The 17,974-nt window shown below is 33.9% G+C and overlaps 1 protein-coding gene across 1 annotated transcript; it reads left to right on the top strand.

Annotated features, from left to right (window-relative positions):
• The first annotated feature begins 10,157 nt into the window (after nt 1-10,157).
• On the top strand, nt 10,158-14,814 carry LOC145032007 (protein DWD HYPERSENSITIVE TO UV-B 1-like). The gene is made up of 10 exons (XM_078980669.1): nt 10,158-10,404; nt 11,528-11,594; nt 11,723-11,976; nt 12,075-12,420; nt 12,523-13,128; nt 13,201-13,641; nt 13,754-13,948; nt 14,010-14,066; nt 14,318-14,380; nt 14,477-14,814. The coding sequence occupies exons 1-10, from the start codon at nt 10,367-10,369 to the stop codon at nt 14,540-14,542; spliced, it is 2,133 nt and encodes a 710-aa protein (XP_078836795.1). The 5' UTR covers nt 10,158-10,366; the 3' UTR covers nt 14,543-14,814.
• The last annotated feature ends 3,160 nt before the right edge of the window (nt 14,815-17,974 follow it).

Below are 17,974 nucleotides of genomic sequence, written 5' to 3' on the forward strand. Positions count from 1 at the left end.
CCGAAATCCGAGTTATAACGAAAAAGTTATGACCTGTCGAAGTTTCGCGACAAAACCGATGACGCTGAATGACGTAAAAAGGGAAAGTTATGTTAGAGCAATATTTAGCTTTAGTGATCTAAACGAAATTCGTAGAGTTCGTTAAACCGAGAGCGTGCATAAAAAGAACGCCCAAATCTGACTTCGTATGAGGAAGTTATAATTTTCCGAAGTTTCGATTTAGTAGTATGCAACCCGAATACTCGATTTGAGACCGAGTGCTTTTTAGCCAAAATAATCTAAACGAGAATCGAAGACCTCGTTAATAGTAGTCAAATGATAAAAAGACAGGCGAAAACGGACGTCAGATGAAGAAGTTATGAATTTATAACGGAGTTTTCCTGTCCCGACCTACTAAAAATAAATAATAAAAATAAACTCAAAATTAGCCAACGGAGTCTAAACGAAAGTTGTAGATCGTAGTCTTACCTATGCGTGAATATAAAGAACGTCGAAAACGGAGTTCGTATGAGGAAGATATGAATTTTTGAAGTTTATTACATAATTAAAATATTAAATTTTATTATAAATTCCGATATTATCCAAAGGGGGGGAGTCAGGGACCTTATCCGGGTTACGCCCAACGTAACTAGGATTTACGCCCAACGTAAATCGAGGATCCAGCCCCCTATAAAAGGAAGTCGAGGCTGCCGAGTTTCAGTTGCTATTTTCTTTCCTTCTCTCGCGTTTTTACCTTGTTTTGCGTGCAAGAAGTATCCTGATGCCCCGGTATCATTCCCGAGACTCGAAGAAAGTCCTGAAGCCCCGAAGGTCCCGAGAAGTAAAATTCCCAAGCCGAAGCTCTGCCCGCAAGGAGCCCGGTTTTTGTGAAAATCTTCCAGATTTGCCGAAGAATACTACTTTTACAAGTCGTAGTGGTGTCCGATCATCTTCTAATCAAGTGAATGTGTAGTCACTTTCTTCTAACGCATAATTAAAAAGTATTTTATACGAAATACGTGTTATGTATATTTTGTTGTTATATGTGTGAATGTATATTCATTTTCTTCTATTTCATAGATATGATTTATTCTCTATGAAAAACGTGTTATGTGTATGTGTCTCATCTGCTGTTTGGAATATGTATTGAATGAGAATGCTATATAGGTTTTAAACTATGTATAAAAATATATATATTTTTTATCTACTAATATGTTGGGTAGAACATGGGTAGATAGTTTATGTGTGATAAACAGATGAGAGGCCTCGATGTTGTTTTTGATTCAGTCATCTAGCGGAGTTTAGATGACGACCACAGACTTTTTTAGACAGTCCTGTGGAAAGCTAGCAGGTTCGCCACCTGTAGATGTTAATGAACGCGGGTGTTCATTCGTTGTACTCCATCACCCTCATGGTTGCCTTATTTGACATATATTGCTGGGTAACCCCCCGAATGCATGTGTTGTCACCCCGATGAATTATTCTTAGACTGGGTCCCTTGTGTTAGTTGTCTTAGGGACATAAAGTGAGAATAACGGGAATGAGTAACTGAGTTATTGTTTGATGAAAATTAATTTAATTATTTATTGTGTGTTGAAAACCCTATATGCTCACCAGACTCCCAAGCCTGACCCACTTAGTTTTCTTTGTATTACAGGTAGTGGCGCCAGAGCATAAGTTGGATGACTTGTCAAGTTATTTTTGGATTATAGACCTGTTGTTGTAAATAACTGTTGTAAGGTCTGTATTAAAATGTTTATGCTTTTGGTCTGTTTATCGGAACATGACATCCCGCGTATTGTAATATAATGAAAAATACATTTCTTTAAGAAATGCTTTGGTAAATCTTATCTTTATCATATTTCGTTTTGGGAACAAATTCCGCAACTCTTTTAATCAAAGGATTACTCTGAAATCATTTTAAAGCATAAATTAAACAGGTCTTTTCTGGCCGTGATTTTTCAGGATGTCACAGTTGGTATCAGAGCATTAGTTTAAGCGAACTAGGAATTTGTAGGATTTCTAAACTTAAACTTAGAATGCTAAGTGAAATTGTGAGATATGTTTATGTTATATTTTAGACACGAGCACTAGTTTATTTTAGGAAAGTTGCCTAAAATGCTTTTATGTGCTAAATGTTATATGTTTTCCATATATGATGTTATATGTTCGAATCTACGGTTTGTTGCCAACCGAGTTTGGAAAACTTATATGTTTAGGATTCTAAGCGTATGTATACGATATTAGAAGTAGCATGTAATCGTTTGGAGTAATAAGGATGATTTGGATATCTATCGTGAATGAGGATCTAATTTCACCTTATTCGGTGTATAGATAAAAAATGGTGAGAACAAGGAGTGGAGTTGGAAATGCTGATAAAAACAGGAATCAAATAGCTATGATAGAACAAGTAGTTGTTACAGCAGCAACACCTGAGCTAATGACAATGGTTGGTGTACAAATGATGATTCAAACAATGTTGGATCGCCAAATGGAGGAGGCTAGGCGGTTGCTTCAATAGAATCGTGAAGAACTGTCAATTCATGTGGAAGATCCTGAAGTTAATGGAGGGTAGTATGAAGGAGAGAACTTTAGTGGGATAATTGGACAAGATAACCCACCGATAGTTCGACAAAACAACTAAGGTGGAGGACATAATGGACGAGGATGCAAGTACAAGGACTTTTTGACTTGCAAACCATCGACCTTCACTGGAAAGGAGGACCCGATCAGAGTGATGGATTAGATCTCCGAAATTGAGTTAGCCTTCATGACTTGTAGTTGCAGATGCAAGTTGCAAACTACTTTTGTAGTACGCCAGTTCAGGGGTGGAGTTGTTCGTTGGTGGAACACTTTAGGGAAGACCTTAAGCCCTAAAGAGCCACTGCAACTGACATGGGCAGAGTTCTTGGTGCAGTTCAAGCGCAAGTTTTGTTTGGCCCAAAATATTTTGGAGTTGGAGAACAAGTTTCTGACATTGATAAAGTGCAACATGTCAGTTGATGAATACACTAACGCCTTCACCGACAAAATGTAGTTTGCCTTGCGCATCGTTCCAGATGATCTGACAAATGTTGATCGATACGCAAAGAGACTCCCATGGGAGTATGCGGTGCCAGTTAGGGATGAGCATATGGACCGGGGAACCGGCCGGAACCGGTACCGGAACCGAAACCGGCACCGGAACCGGAACCCGATGGAACCGGTCGGGCCGGGACCGGGACGTTATTTTTGTGGATTTTTGGAACCGGGAACCGGTAGGAACCGGAACCGGCAAAAACCGGTAGAACCGGCAAAAACCGGAACCGTATGATGCTATTTTTCAAGAACCGGTTCCAACATTTGAAGACACGACAAGAACCGGTAGGAACCGGGAACCGGTGGAACCGGAACCGGTAGAACCGCCGGGCCGGTTCGGTTCTTAATTTTGGCCGAATCCGGTTCCCGGTTCCGGTCCGGTTCGGGCCAGTTCCGACCGGTTCGGTTCTTTTGCTCATGCCTAGTGCCAGTACATCAGGCACCTACTCTAGAGGCAACTATTTGGGCTACCAAGTCTGTTGAGGACATGATCAAGGGAAGAACCGCCAACAAAGTTGAAGTTGGTGAAAAGAGAAAGTTTGAAGGAACTTCAGTTTCCAGCAAGAAAAACAAATTTTCGAAGTCTAATTCAAAGAAGTTTGGAGGAAAGGGAGGCGAAGTGAAATGGTGTGAGAAGTGCAAGAAAAAGCACTTTGGAAAATGTAGTGAGGAGGTGACTTGCTACAAGTGTGGAAAAATTGGGCATTATGCCAATGAGTGTCCGTCCAACAAGAGGATGTGTTTTGGATGTAACGAGGAGGGGCATATTTTAAAAGACTGTCCGAAGAAGAAAGAGGCAACAAAACCCAACATTCCCCCAAAGCCGAAGGCGAGAGCCTTCCAGATGACACTTGAGGCTGTGAAAGATGAAGTTGATGTCGCTTCAGGTACCTTTCTCGTAAATGAATTACCTGCTTAAATTTTGTTTGATTTTGGAGCCTACTACTCCTTTATTTCGCATGAGTTTGGTAGAAAACTAGCGTTGCCTGTTGATAGACTAGATAATACGTTATTAGTCGAAGTTGCCAGTGGCAAGTTTGTACCTGTTAGCCATCGCATGAAAAACATCTTAATCGATTTGAATAGGAATAAGTTTCACGAGGAATTATTGCCTATCGAACTTAACGGTTTCAACATCGTGTTGGGAATGGATTGGCTTAGCGCCAATGATGCTGAGATTTTATGCAAGAAGAAGATAGTAAAAGTAAACCCGCCAGGGAAAGAGTCATTTATGGTGTACGGGGACAAACACCGAGTAAATTCTGGAATCATTTCCCTAATGAAAGCCAGAAAGTGTTTGACCAAGGGATGTACATCATATTTAGAATTCGTGATCGATGCTAAGAAGGAAAAGAAGGTGATGCAGAGTATTCCAGTGGGATGTGATTATCCGGAAGTATTTCCCGAAGATCTTCCTGGATTACCACCTGATAGACAAGTTAAGTTCAGAATAGACTTGTTACCAGGAACCACGCCAATAACAAAAGCACCACACCGATTAGCACCAACGGAGATGAATGAGCTGATGATGCAACTTCAGGAGTTATTGGACAAAGGTTTCAGTAGACCTAGTTCATTACCCAGGGGAGCTCCGATGTTATTCGTGAAGAAGAAAGATGGAAGTATGAGAATGTGCATCGATTATAGAGAGCTGAACAAGGCAACAATAAAGAATAGATATTCGTTGCCAAGGATTGATGACTTGTTTGATCAATTGCAAGGTTCGAGCTATTTCTTGAAGATCGATCTAAGGTCAAGATATCATCAGCTACAAGTGAGAGAGCAGGATATCGAGAAGACTGCGTTCAGAACAAGGTATGGACACTACGAGTTCTTGGTTATGTCGTTTGGACTAACCAATGCACCAGCACCATTCATGGATTTAATGAATAGGGTCTGTAATCCATTCCTTGATAAATCTGTGATAGTGTTCATAGATGACATTATGATTTACACGAAAAGCCAAGAGGAGCATGGCAGACACTTGCAAGAAGTGTTAGAAGTCTTGAAGAAGGAGAAGTTGTATGCCAAGTTCTCCAAATGCGATTTTTGGATTCGAGAAGTCCAATTCTTGGGTCACGTGGTCAACCAAGAAAGGATAATGGTTGATCCAACAAAGATCGAAGCTGTGATGAAGTGGGAACAGCCGAAAAGTCCCACGGAGATCCGAAGCTTTTTAGGATTAGGTGGATATTATCGAAGGTTTATCCAAGAATTTTCTTCGATTTCTACTCCACTAACAGCTTTGACCCGCAAAGGAGCTACTTATGCTTGGAGTGATAAGCATAAGGAAGCATTCGAGAAGCTAAAGAAGAAGTATGCGAGACACCGATACTTTCTCTACCCGATGGAGTTGAAGACTTCGTTGTCTATAGCGATGCGTCTGGGGTTGGGTTGAGTCGTGTTCTAAATCAAAGAGAAAAGGTGGTAGCATATGCGTCTCGACAGCTGAAAAAGCATGAAAAGAACTACCCCACTCATGATTTGGAGCTGGCAGCGGTAGTTTTCGCTTTGAAAATATGGAGGCATTACCTCTATGGCACAAAGTGCAAACTTTTCACTGATCATAAGAGTCTCCAATATCTCTTTAATCAGAAAGAATTGAATATGAGGCAACGACGCTGGCTGGAAGACTATAACTGTGAGATACTTTACCATCCCAGTAAAGCTAAAATGTTGTTGCTGATGCTCTTAGTCGGAAAGTAAATGTTGAAAGAAAGAGGCCAAGAGCGTTGAGAATAGAAGTTGTCTCGATAATTGTGGAGAGTATAAAGAAAGCTCAAGGAGAAGCATCAGAGAAGAATGACCGAAAGGAGGAACGTTTGGGTAAAACGTTAGTGTTCGGTATAAACAATCATGGACTGAAGGTGTTCCAAGATCGTATTTGGGTACGTAAGTCAGGTGGAATAAGAGATCTTCTGATGGAAGAAGCTCACAAAACCATTTACTCGATTCATCCTGGTAGCACTAAAATGTATAGGGACCTGAAACCCTACTACTGGTGGCCGACGATGAAGCTTGATGTTGAGAAGTATGTGGCCGAGTGTGTGACTTGTGCGAGGGTTAAGACACAACATCAGAAACCATATGGGAGTTTAGAACCTTTGCTTATACCCATGGGTAAATGGGAAGACATCGCAATGGATTTTGTCACTAAACTGTCCAGAACAAAGAACAGTCATGACATGATTTGGGTGGTCGTTGATCGCTTCACTAAGAGTGCGCACTTCATAGCAGCCAATGAGAAATGGTTTATGGATAAACTTGCGAATTCTTACGTGAAGGAAATTGTATACTTAATTTTTATGCATCACATGTAGCCGAACTATGGTTGTTGAAAATTAAGTAGGATGTCGAGTGAAATAAGAGAAAAACCTATAATAGTATTCATGACCTTATGTCTTTATGCTATAACCTATGTTGGATATTTAATTATGACATCCTTAATGATTGGTAATTTTTGAAACAATATTTGTAATCTCAAAATGTTTTATTTAACTAGGATTTTCCACTACAAAGACAAATGATATTTTTAAAGCGTAAAGAATTTTTTTTAATTGTTTATGAAAAATAAGGGATGTCACATTACATTTTCATTTATTTTTAATTATAAAAAACGATTTGTAGTGGAAAGTATACAAACATTTTTTAGAAAGATTGACAAATGCACCAATTATTCTACTCATAAATTTACATTTTTTTTTGTCCCCAATAAAACTTGAACCCTCAATTTTTTGTTGAAAAGACATTTTCATCAACTTCTCATGCAGTGTTTGTGTGGACAGGGACATGACTCCCTGCCACATTTACGTTAGTAATTGGTATATCGGACAATCTAACAAGCTAAATAATGATATGAAAGGAATTTTGTTATATAAATACATTAGGTGTGAGACTTATGTATTACATGAGTTTAGTTAAAAAAAAAACTAAATACAAAATTCTAAACATTTGAAAATTATGAATTTATAAGAAAAGTGAGAAAATATTAAATTATAAAATTTAAAAGTGTTTTTTTTTTCTCTTTTAAATTTAAACAAATAATTTAGATAAATAAATAAAGAAAACTAATGAATCTTTAATTTGGTAATTTTGAAATTAGAAGGAAAGTTCATTAATGAAATTGATATTCATTTATTATTGAATATAATACTATTTACAATTTAATAAAATGAAAAAAACCATAAAATGACATGTGGAATAAAATTTAATTTAAAATAATCACAAAATTACATGTGACAAAATAAATAAGAATGTAACATGTGACAAAAAGATCTTTATTTATTAAAGAGAATACTAATTTAATACATTCTAGAAATGGACCATGCGTTACCCTAAAATTTGGACCCTAACGATCAATTTCTTTCATGGTTGGTATTTATTATAAACTCTTTTAATCATTTTTGTTAAATTCAATAGAATTTTTTTTTATTTGTAATTTTTTATGATAATATTACTATTAGTATTAAAATACAAACAATAAATCCTTTTAATCCTTCTCTCTTTCTCTCAATTTTCGATGAGTATCATCTGACATCGTCTTCCCCACTCGACATAGCATATGTGTATAAGGTTGTATACGAATCAAAAAGGCATAAATAAATGTTTGTTTGTTTAAATTAACCAAACAAACGCACAAACATGAACCAATAAAATGAATGAAATTTCATTATTCATGTTTATTTGTTTGACAAATTACCTTCTTCATGGTCATTAGTTTATGTAAATTAATTGCTACACGAACATAAATGATCATAAACAAACATAAATAAACATATATGATCATAAACGAACATAAATAAATATAAAAATTCAGATAAAAAAACCATAAAATTTGATTGTCAACATTACTAATATGTCGATCCTACATTGTAATATCCCTTTTATATTTTTACCAAACCTAAAAATTGTAAAACTTAAAACTCTACTTTCATTCTCACTGATTCTATAATATTATATACATAATGTAATATAATAAATGAAGATGATCGAATGAAATAACATAAACAAACGAACGGGATCATTGTTTATGTTCAATCATTTAACTAAACAAATAGAAAATATTGTTCATATACGTTCACCCACTAAATAAACAAACTTTTTGTCAAACGATTCATTGAAATTTCAGTTCGTTTACGACCCAAAATACATACATATATATATATATATATATATATATATATATATATATATATATATAATTGATAATAGACCAACACTCTTTGATTGGTAGTGGGAGATTTTTTTGTGTAGGAGGATTTTATTTTTATGGGCATAAATATTATTTCTTGACTTTCTCAACAAATCATTGAAAGGATAGATGGTTTTTTTGGCAATAAAACGAAAAAATATCTTATTGAGATGTAATATCTTGATTTAGGGTGGAACCTTAAAATGTTAAAGTCTAGTGGGGGTTTGCATTTTAGGAAGAGAGTTGGTATATAAATTCCTATTGATGGGACATGTGTGTGTGGGTGTGTCATAATATATCACATAATTGGATGTTCATTGAAGACACCCCTTTAGGAATCGCTGAAGGGTAGTCGAGGGGTATTTATAGCGTTTTGATTTTTTAGGGTTTATTTAAATCTTAACTCCACTTTGATTTTCTTGTTTGAATCGACCAGCAAAAACATTAGTATAACAATCTTCATTCACGTTTCCAAGAAGGTGTTTATATTGAAGGACTGAGATGCATCACCATAGATGCTAAGGGATATGGATCTCGAGCCTTTAGATATATGGATATGGATATGACGATTTTTTCCCCAAGAACGTGGATCTGAATATGTGATTTCCTTTGATAAATCAGATGATCATCTAGGTGTTCCTTCATAGGTTTTCTGGATTTAAGCTCCTATTTAGATCGGAGGAAAATGAATTACCCAGTTCTTCACTGTCTACGTTTGTGTTCGTCTTGTTCAAAATTTGTTTCCATTGATGTTTATAATAATAATAATAATGATAATGATGATTTTATTTTTATAATGATAACAAACAGAAATATCAAATATAATACTAAATAAAAAATGGATAAAAACATATATATATATATATATATATATATATATATATATATATATATATATATATATATATATATATATATATATATATATATATATATTTTCGATGCACTCAATGATCGATTATTGGTGGAGTTAGTGACAACTGCAAGAAAAAAACAAAACTAAAATATTTGTCCATGTCAATTTTTTTAAAACTAAAGTACTAAACTCAACGTACGAATTTGAGTAAACCACCGATGACCATTTCTGTAATTTAATCAATTTAATATTTATGAAATACATTTCTTTTCTAAGCGTAAGTGCCTAACCTTATCAAAAACCCAATAAAAACTTAAGAGAAATTGATATGATAACCACTTACGGGACCACCAAAATCATATTTATCGTATGATTAATTATTATTATGTGGATCCACGTGTCACATACTCACATCCACAATTTATAAGGATTATATTCTACAAAATAATTTATGGATAACCATATCTACTCTAATAAACAATTTTTTTTCTTTTATAATTTTTTATATTTTTATTATCATTTTATTGTTATTTTAATTTTTTTATATATTATTTTTCTATTTTGTTAAATTTTATGTAGTATTCTAATGTAATAATTATAATAAATGTAATAATAAATGAATATCAATTTTATTAATTAGTTTACTTTTTAATTTTAAAATTTCTAAAATTAAAGCTTATTAGTTTCTTTTATTTATTTATTTAAATTTAAATTTAATAGATAAAAAAATTTCCATTATAATATTCATTAATTTTATTATTTTCTTATAAGTTCAAAACCAATTTAATATATAAGTCTCACAACTAGTTTCGATAATAAAAGTTTGAAGCTAAAATGCGTTTTTTCATAAAAAAAAATCAAAGAATTATAAACCTTTTCTTGTCATATGCATCTTTATTATTTTCTAATTATCTTCTGTATTATAGTTTTCTCTATTTAAATCGTGTTGAACGATCGACTTAGGTAATTAAACTATCAAGATTCAAGAAACAAAAAAAAAACTTACATATATTATATTATTATACGAGTAATTTGGTCATCCCACGTGGAATTATCTGTTGGGGAAGACAACACGTAGAAATTTTTATCACACGAAGAGGAGGGAGGAGCCTTGTTTGCTTGTGACATCGCATTCTGTCCATAAGATATAATAAGTTAGTTGGCTTATAAGCAAGAGAGGATCTCAGCTCATTTTCATACTCTATTCTCTCTGCAAATTTCATGTGCAGATCAAGTGGAGGCACTCGAATCGACAGCTACCGATGTCTTCCCCTCCACATATCTCCGTTTTACTCACCAGGTTTGTGTAATTTCTGCAACTCCACATTTTTTGTCTTCTGTCATTTGATTCGAATCTTCGGCTGATTTCTGGTATCATCGGCGAAGTTTTTGTGCATTGTGATTCTTTTGTTCTTCAAAGTACTATGATATTTGGAAATTTTTTTACTTCAGTTTACTGATTGTGAGGTTTGTGTTCAAGTTTGTTTACTGTTACGGGAGATCATTTTGTGAAGAATCCTTATGGCTTCAATTACAAATTGACATCGAGAAAAATTAACTTTGGATTTTATATGTGTTATGTGTGTGTTAAAAACTACCTGCTTACTAGCGGTTCTGTTAGCGAAATCGGCAAAATATCATCTGACTTAGCTTTTATTGATCACTGAAGTTGTTGTTTAAGTTTTAATTTCTTACGTTTAGAAGATGAATGATGTATATGATCTGATCTGACCAGTTCCACTGCAAACCAAAAACTAAAAGTGCAGCAGCTTGATTCTTCAAAAATAAGTGCAAGTTTGTGAGCTATCAATATCATTCATCGATTATGGAGGCGTTAGGATGTGAAATTAACTGCTTATTGAAATTCGAAGTCTCAATAAACACTTTTGACTTTTTGAGTGTTCGGCTAAACCGATTTTCTAATGAGCAAGAAGTTGCTTAACTGAAAATTTATCAGATTATCCTTGCTTTAAGCAACAGGTTATTTGATTCTTCAAGTCGCAATAATCAATTTGAAAATGCAAATTCAAACACCTCCTTTAACGTCAATGGAAGAATATCGATTTCCTTTTTCACAAAATTTTTGCTATGATCTGTTGCTGTTTGAAGAAGATAAAGTATACTTACATGGAAGAGGAACAATTTAACCATAGAGATTAAACGTTTTAATTTTCATAGATACTTACACAAATTCGGAGTCAACATTTTGGTAATTTTATGAACTATAATCGAACCTTGTCTCTTTGATCCATGTGTTAATTAGTAAGCGAATCATTAGCTACTTTATGATAATCCAAGCAGAAAATTGATAAACAAACTCCTATTTGCAAACTTGTATAGTATATCAGATCCTTTGAATTTCATCAGTGGCAACTGAAAAGAAAGATATTAAAATTTAAACATATCTTGTATGGGTGCTATAGGTACTTTGAAATCTGCGAGATGCATGAGGTGCAACCTACTTCAGCTGTTGTTTCATTGTTAAAGAAGGTCAAACATACTCTTTAAATCTTCATTCTCCTTATTCTCTTTCCTTTTTCTATTAATAGCATACAAAAATATTATTTCCACATTGAAGTAATATCTGACACCTAACATATTTCTCTCCTTTCCATTAGGCCACAATTCAGAACATGACATGCCAAAAATCTACAACACTGATTTCACTACACCAACTTAGCAACACTGATTTGTTTCTCCTCACCGATCTTTTCCACTCAAATGACTCAAATGCCCTCGAAAACATTGACTTGCTTCATGAATCAAGTGGTGACTTAAACGGATACGCTGTGTTGTCACTGATGCATGCCATCAACAAAAAGCTTCGCATTGTTGATATCAAGGATATGCCATTAAAGGAAGATGTCGCAAGGTCTATTTTGTTGACCACATAAAAAACTCCATACTCTTCTTTCACTTACAATATACAGAAATACCTATAATACCCTTTATGGATTTAAAAATTTCCAGGGATCTTTTTGAGACTGGTTTACACTGCCAAGTTTTGAACATAAAGTCAACCGAGATTCAAAAACTCAACATGGCTGGAAAATTCATTCATATGCATACCCTTAATCTGGATTTTTGCACCTCACTTTCAACCATGGAGAAAGATTGCTTCACTCACATGCCTAATTTGACACGTGTCTCAATGTGTGCCACAAGAATCTCCAATCTTTGGACAACAACTGCAGCCTTATCAAAACTTCCTTCATTGCTCCAACTTCGCTTTCAAAACTGTTTATGTTGCAAGGACACATCCCCATGCCATTTGAAAGATGAACACACCACCAAACCTTCTTCACTCATTCATGAAGTTAGAAAAACATCATTTCACATCTCATTGTTACTTTTACTTACTTTCATGAACTCTGTTATGTTAATAACTTAATAACTTAATACATCATCACTGTTCCAGGTTTCTTTTGATAAACACGTTTCACAAAAGTACAACTCGCATCATCCTTCACCTATCTGTTTTCAGAAACATTATAGGGAGTATATGATTGCTTCATTACCAAAATTACAAGTTTTGGATAACTGTCGCATAGGAAAACTTGATACAGAAAGAGCCAAAGTTGTGTTCTCAAGATACTACGAGTTATTACCAAATAAACGACAACACAAAGAGAGCATCATTAGTGTATTGCATATGCGTGAAACAGGAGGAACAAGTAGCATGGTCAACAAAAAATCTTTGACTTCTAAAAATCCATCACTACATGGAAAAAGTCAAAGTTTTTATTCAAGGTCTCTGTGTGCTGCTAAACTTGGTTCATCCGCATGGCCTGTTTTACATCCAATTTCCAATATTAGTCAAATAGGGAAAGAAGAGGGAAAGATTTTAAGACCACGGCAATTTGAGTATCATCAAACAGACCCCAGTTTAATGGCTTTTGGAACTCTAGAAGGAGAAGTAGTTGTAATCAATCATGAAACAGGGAATCTTGTTAATTATGTTCCTTCCTTTGATACAAATAAGAGTGTTCTTGGCCTCTGTTGGCTTAAGAGATTCCCATCCAAGGTATGTGTTAATGTTAAAGTCAAACATGGTTCTTAAAAAGGCTAAGAAATAAAAATTGAATTTTTTTAATAGGTTGTTGTGGGATATGATAATGGATCCTTGAGATTATACGACATAAACGACACACTTCCAGAAGCCCTTGACACCTGTCGCAATTCTACTGGCGTCACTTTTGTTGACTTTCATCATTTGACTTCCGTTCACGTGAATGCAACAGACGATCAAATCCTCACAAGTGGCTACTCCAAAAAAGTTGCAATCTACGATATTTCAACAGGAAAACGCCTTCATTTCTTCAGCGACATGCATAAAGAACCCATAAATGTTGCCAAATTCGCCCATCATTCTCCCTCTCTATTTGTCACTTCATCATTTGACCACAACATCAAAATGTGGGACTTGAGAACAAAACTTATAAACCCGTGTTACACAGCTTCAAGTTCAAGTGGAAATGTAATGGTTTGTTTCTCCCCTGATGACCTTTATTTGCTTGTATCAGCTGTCGACAATGAGGTATTTTAATTTTAAATTTAAACTTAAATTTAAATTCACTTTAATTTATAACGAATGAATAAAAAAAGGTTGGAAATTAATTAAGTAGAGATTGGTATTTTGTTGGTGGTAGGTTAAACAACTATTGGCTGTAGATGGGAGGCTTCATACAAATTTTGATATAGCTCCAACAGGAAGTGGTCAAAATTATACGCGTTCTTATTATATGAATGGGAGAGATTATATAATTAGTGGGAGTTGTGATGAACCTGTTGTTCGTGTGTGTTGTGCTCAAACTGGAAGACGACTTAGGGATATATACTTAGAGGTACTATTTTTAATTAAAACAAAATTATTTAAAGTTTTTAAATGTTTTGGTAATTATTCAGGGTCAAAACGCCAGGAGTTTGATGTTTGTGCAGTCTCTAAGAGGAGATCCATTTAGAGTAAGTTGATTTGTTTATTTATTTACATTTTTGGTCCCTGAGAATAGTTCATTCCTCAAAATTTGGTTCAACTAAGTTTTCTGTTGCACTTTTGGCCCTTATTTGAGGTGTTTGTATAAAATGACTATATTTTGTAAGATAATTTTTTGGTATGAAAATTGCAAAAATCGAAGGGACTCAAAATGTAATTAACTCTGTCTTTGGTGTCTAGTTTTGACATTTTAGAATTGATGTTGAATGTTGATAAACAGCATTTTCACATGGCGATTTTGGCGGCATATGTGCGTCCTAGCTCTAAGTGGGAAATCATCAAGGTAATTAATATAATATTATTTTTTGTATTTATTGATTGAAAAAGGAAGAAGCTAAACTACATGATATAATATTTAATATTTAATGAATGAATGTAGGTTAATTTGCTTTCGGATTATCATAAAGGACAGCATCTGTGTCCTTCATATAGGCTTGCCAACTAAAATGTTGCTTTGCCAATTTGTACCATAAGCATGGAATGTTGTACCTTTGACAAAGGGAAGCAGTTACTAAAAAAAAATATAAAGTTTCGTTGACTTTGGATTCCTCGTGTAAATATGGATTTTTGATTAAATATTATTTCTATTTTTTTTTTTTTTATGTAATTATCAGCACATTAGAAGAAGTACAGTGAATTTCCCAAAAGATGAAAATGCATGTATGTAGTAAGGAAAGAATTACATTCAAAAAACATATGTCATCTTTAATAATTCCAGTCTACTACTATATGTCATTAATTTATAATGTATATATCAATGATTAACGTGTTTTTGGTGAAAAAAATCTTTAACATTGTACTACCACATTCCACATAAATTTGTACTGTAGTGTAGTCAGTAGTGAAAAGAGTGATGCTTTACAGGTTCGTGGAATATGAATTACAAGCTGTAGTAGGTAAAAATAATGCAGGTTTTTAATGTAATGGTAAATGAAATATGTTATTTTTTAGAATGCAATCAGAGAAACAGGCTGTAAATGTTTGGACATAAACTAATAAATGAAATGGAAAGTGCTATCCAACTGTTTAACTCCGATCAAAAGTTAATTATATATTTCTTATGAAGAATTAACATTGGTAGAACATCATGATTTATAAAATACAGAAAATAAAAAATTATATGAAAAACTCTAATATTGAGAATGCGTCCACAAAAAACAAAGGGTTAATGACAGGAAGGTAATAAACTTTAAATTTTGTTTATATTTAAATAAGCATGTTTATTTTTTTTTTTCTGGTAAATGATCGATCTATTCAAAATAAGTTAACAATACTAGTAATTACTGGTGACATTATCCTATTATGAACTGACTAAACAAATTTACCGGTCAAACGTATACCGAAAAAAAATGGCTACCTATACGTGGAATAAAGCCAAAATTAATTACCTATTTAGGTTACTAACCATATAAAAAAATAACATACATTTCCAAGTGATCCATTCCGGACCCAACTTATCTCAGATCCTTCGTATATGAATGAAGTCCAAAAAAGAAAAAAAAATGACGAGAAGAAGAATGGATTCGCCATTCGCTAAACATACCATGAACCATGTTTTTTTTTTTCTTTCTATTTTTGGTGTATGCAATCAAATAGACAAAATAATAGTTCCTAAATGCAAAGAATTATTATGAAATGTGAGCTTTAGAGTTCTGTATAATTTACTTTTGTATTTTCGTTGTTTTTCTAAGTGATGATGTTAGGTCCACTGACATGACCTAAACAACATAACAACATTGTTTGGCAACACTGTGTGACTGCACCACATGAAAACTCCACCCAACAACATTGTCTGGTAGCACAACCTAGTTCATGACCAGTTGGTCGTGAATTGGATTGGTCCAAAGCCTAACATAATTGTCCCTTAACCTAAATCTATAAATAGAACATCTACTTTTCCATGAGGATGATCTTTTATTCTTAGAATGAGCCTCCATTGTATCCATACACTCTTCTTACCAAGATGGTTCTCTTCATTAAGAAGAAACCATCTCCACATATACACCGGTCTAACTTAATTGCTGGAGTCTGTACTTGGGGTATAGTCCATGAGGCGGTTCTAACAGTTTTGTTTTTCGGTGACAGCTAGGAATTAATTTGGGAACTCGCTAATGACACCTACTCCAGATAAATGACCTAGATCAAACACTAAGACACGATGATCCAATTTCATGTTGCTGCGGTGGTTCTTATATCTACTTGTACATAGAACAAATAACCCAATATTAACAAAAAATATGTTTGAATATAAAGAACATGTCTGGAATAGTATGTATAATTTAGTTTGATGGAATGTCGTTAGTGTTGTTGTAAAACTATTTATTTTCACATTGTTTGTACTTATTTAGGTAATTATGTTTTTTTTTATACATTTGACCAGTAAACTTGATTGATGTAATGCCTGTGAGTTAGGGTTAGATTAATAGAAAATATTTGTTGTATAAAAAAATAAGAAATTAAAATCCTTGAATGTGTTAATTGATTTTCGTATGCATTACAGACTATATATTGTATACACGTATTATGAGTATATAATATTTATAGAAAATCATATTATTAATTTATCGTTGAGCGATAAAATAACGTTTATAAATAAAAAATTATTTAAGATCAATAATCTTAATGAAAGTTATAATGAACCAACAATCTCAAATTATATGTTATAAGATGTATTTGGTCTAAATACTTACAATGATAAATCCAAATAGTAAAACGATAATGTTTTTGTGTTACACCTGTTTTTCGACGATAGTTACCAATTATATTTTACGACGTTACTTATCGATTGTTAAATTTTGATAATCATCAGTAACAATAACAATAATAATAATAATAATAATAAAATCATTCTATATTAATAAAACTAATCAAATATTTTAAAATTGATGTGGTATTGTTTTCTTTTAAGAAAAGAAAAAGATATGTACGTTAAAATATGGGAGTTTTATAATTCTTACGTATGGATACGAATTAAGGATTTAGTCAAAAGAAGAAACTACAAATACATATTTATATATTTTTAAACGACTATTGATTTATATTATTAGGATAAGAGTACAACTTGGAGACGTGTTAATCATACATGAGAAGCTCCGTACAGTTTAATTTTATGTAAAAACTTAGAGCTTACGTGTTAGGTTGTAAGGAATCTTCAAGAGACGACGATTAAATTTAGTTGTACGGAAAATTTAATTGAGAACTTTAGTTCGAGTATAAATTGACGATTTAAGCAAAAAAATTTACCATCTAACATCGATAAAAAAGATCGAAACTTATAGCATCCAATGGTGATTTAGTCTCAAAAATGGCAACCTAAGTCCAATCACCCCACAAAGACTCATAAAGCTTCATGGGTTGAAGTCTCTGGACCCCTTTGAGTCCAGATCCAAACACAAACTCGAGAGGGGACTAAATACTCTACATATTCTTCTTCTAAAGGCCATAACAAAACCCAAACTCTATGAATCAACACCCAAAACTAGAGAAGGTCCAAAGGAATACCTTAATATGAAGCCTTTGATCTCTGAAGACACTAGCTTTGCACTTCCTTCGGCCTTCTTTTGCCTTGGTCGCCTTTTCCTTCAAATTTTACCAACAATTGATCAACAATGGCCTCTCTTCTCTTCACAAGTGATCTAAGACTCTCTCTGGGGTGTGGTAGCCGCAATGGACGGCCATAAGGGCCTTTAAATAGGCTCCAACCCCGGAGGATTAGGGTTTCATTAAACAACGTGGACTCGCCGAGTCCAACGCGAACCCGGATGATCAACCGCGACCCTACTCGGTGAGTCTAAGCATCAACTCGCCGAGTTCCTTCACAAATTCCAAAAATAAAATATTAAAATAATATACCGGGGATTCCGGATGTTACAATTCT

This window comes from Lactuca saligna, chromosome 2, assembly GCF_052625555.1.
Source record: "Lactuca saligna cultivar CGN05327 chromosome 2, ASM5262555v1, whole genome shotgun sequence".
Lineage (NCBI taxonomy): Eukaryota > Viridiplantae > Streptophyta > Magnoliopsida > Asterales > Asteraceae > Lactuca > Lactuca saligna.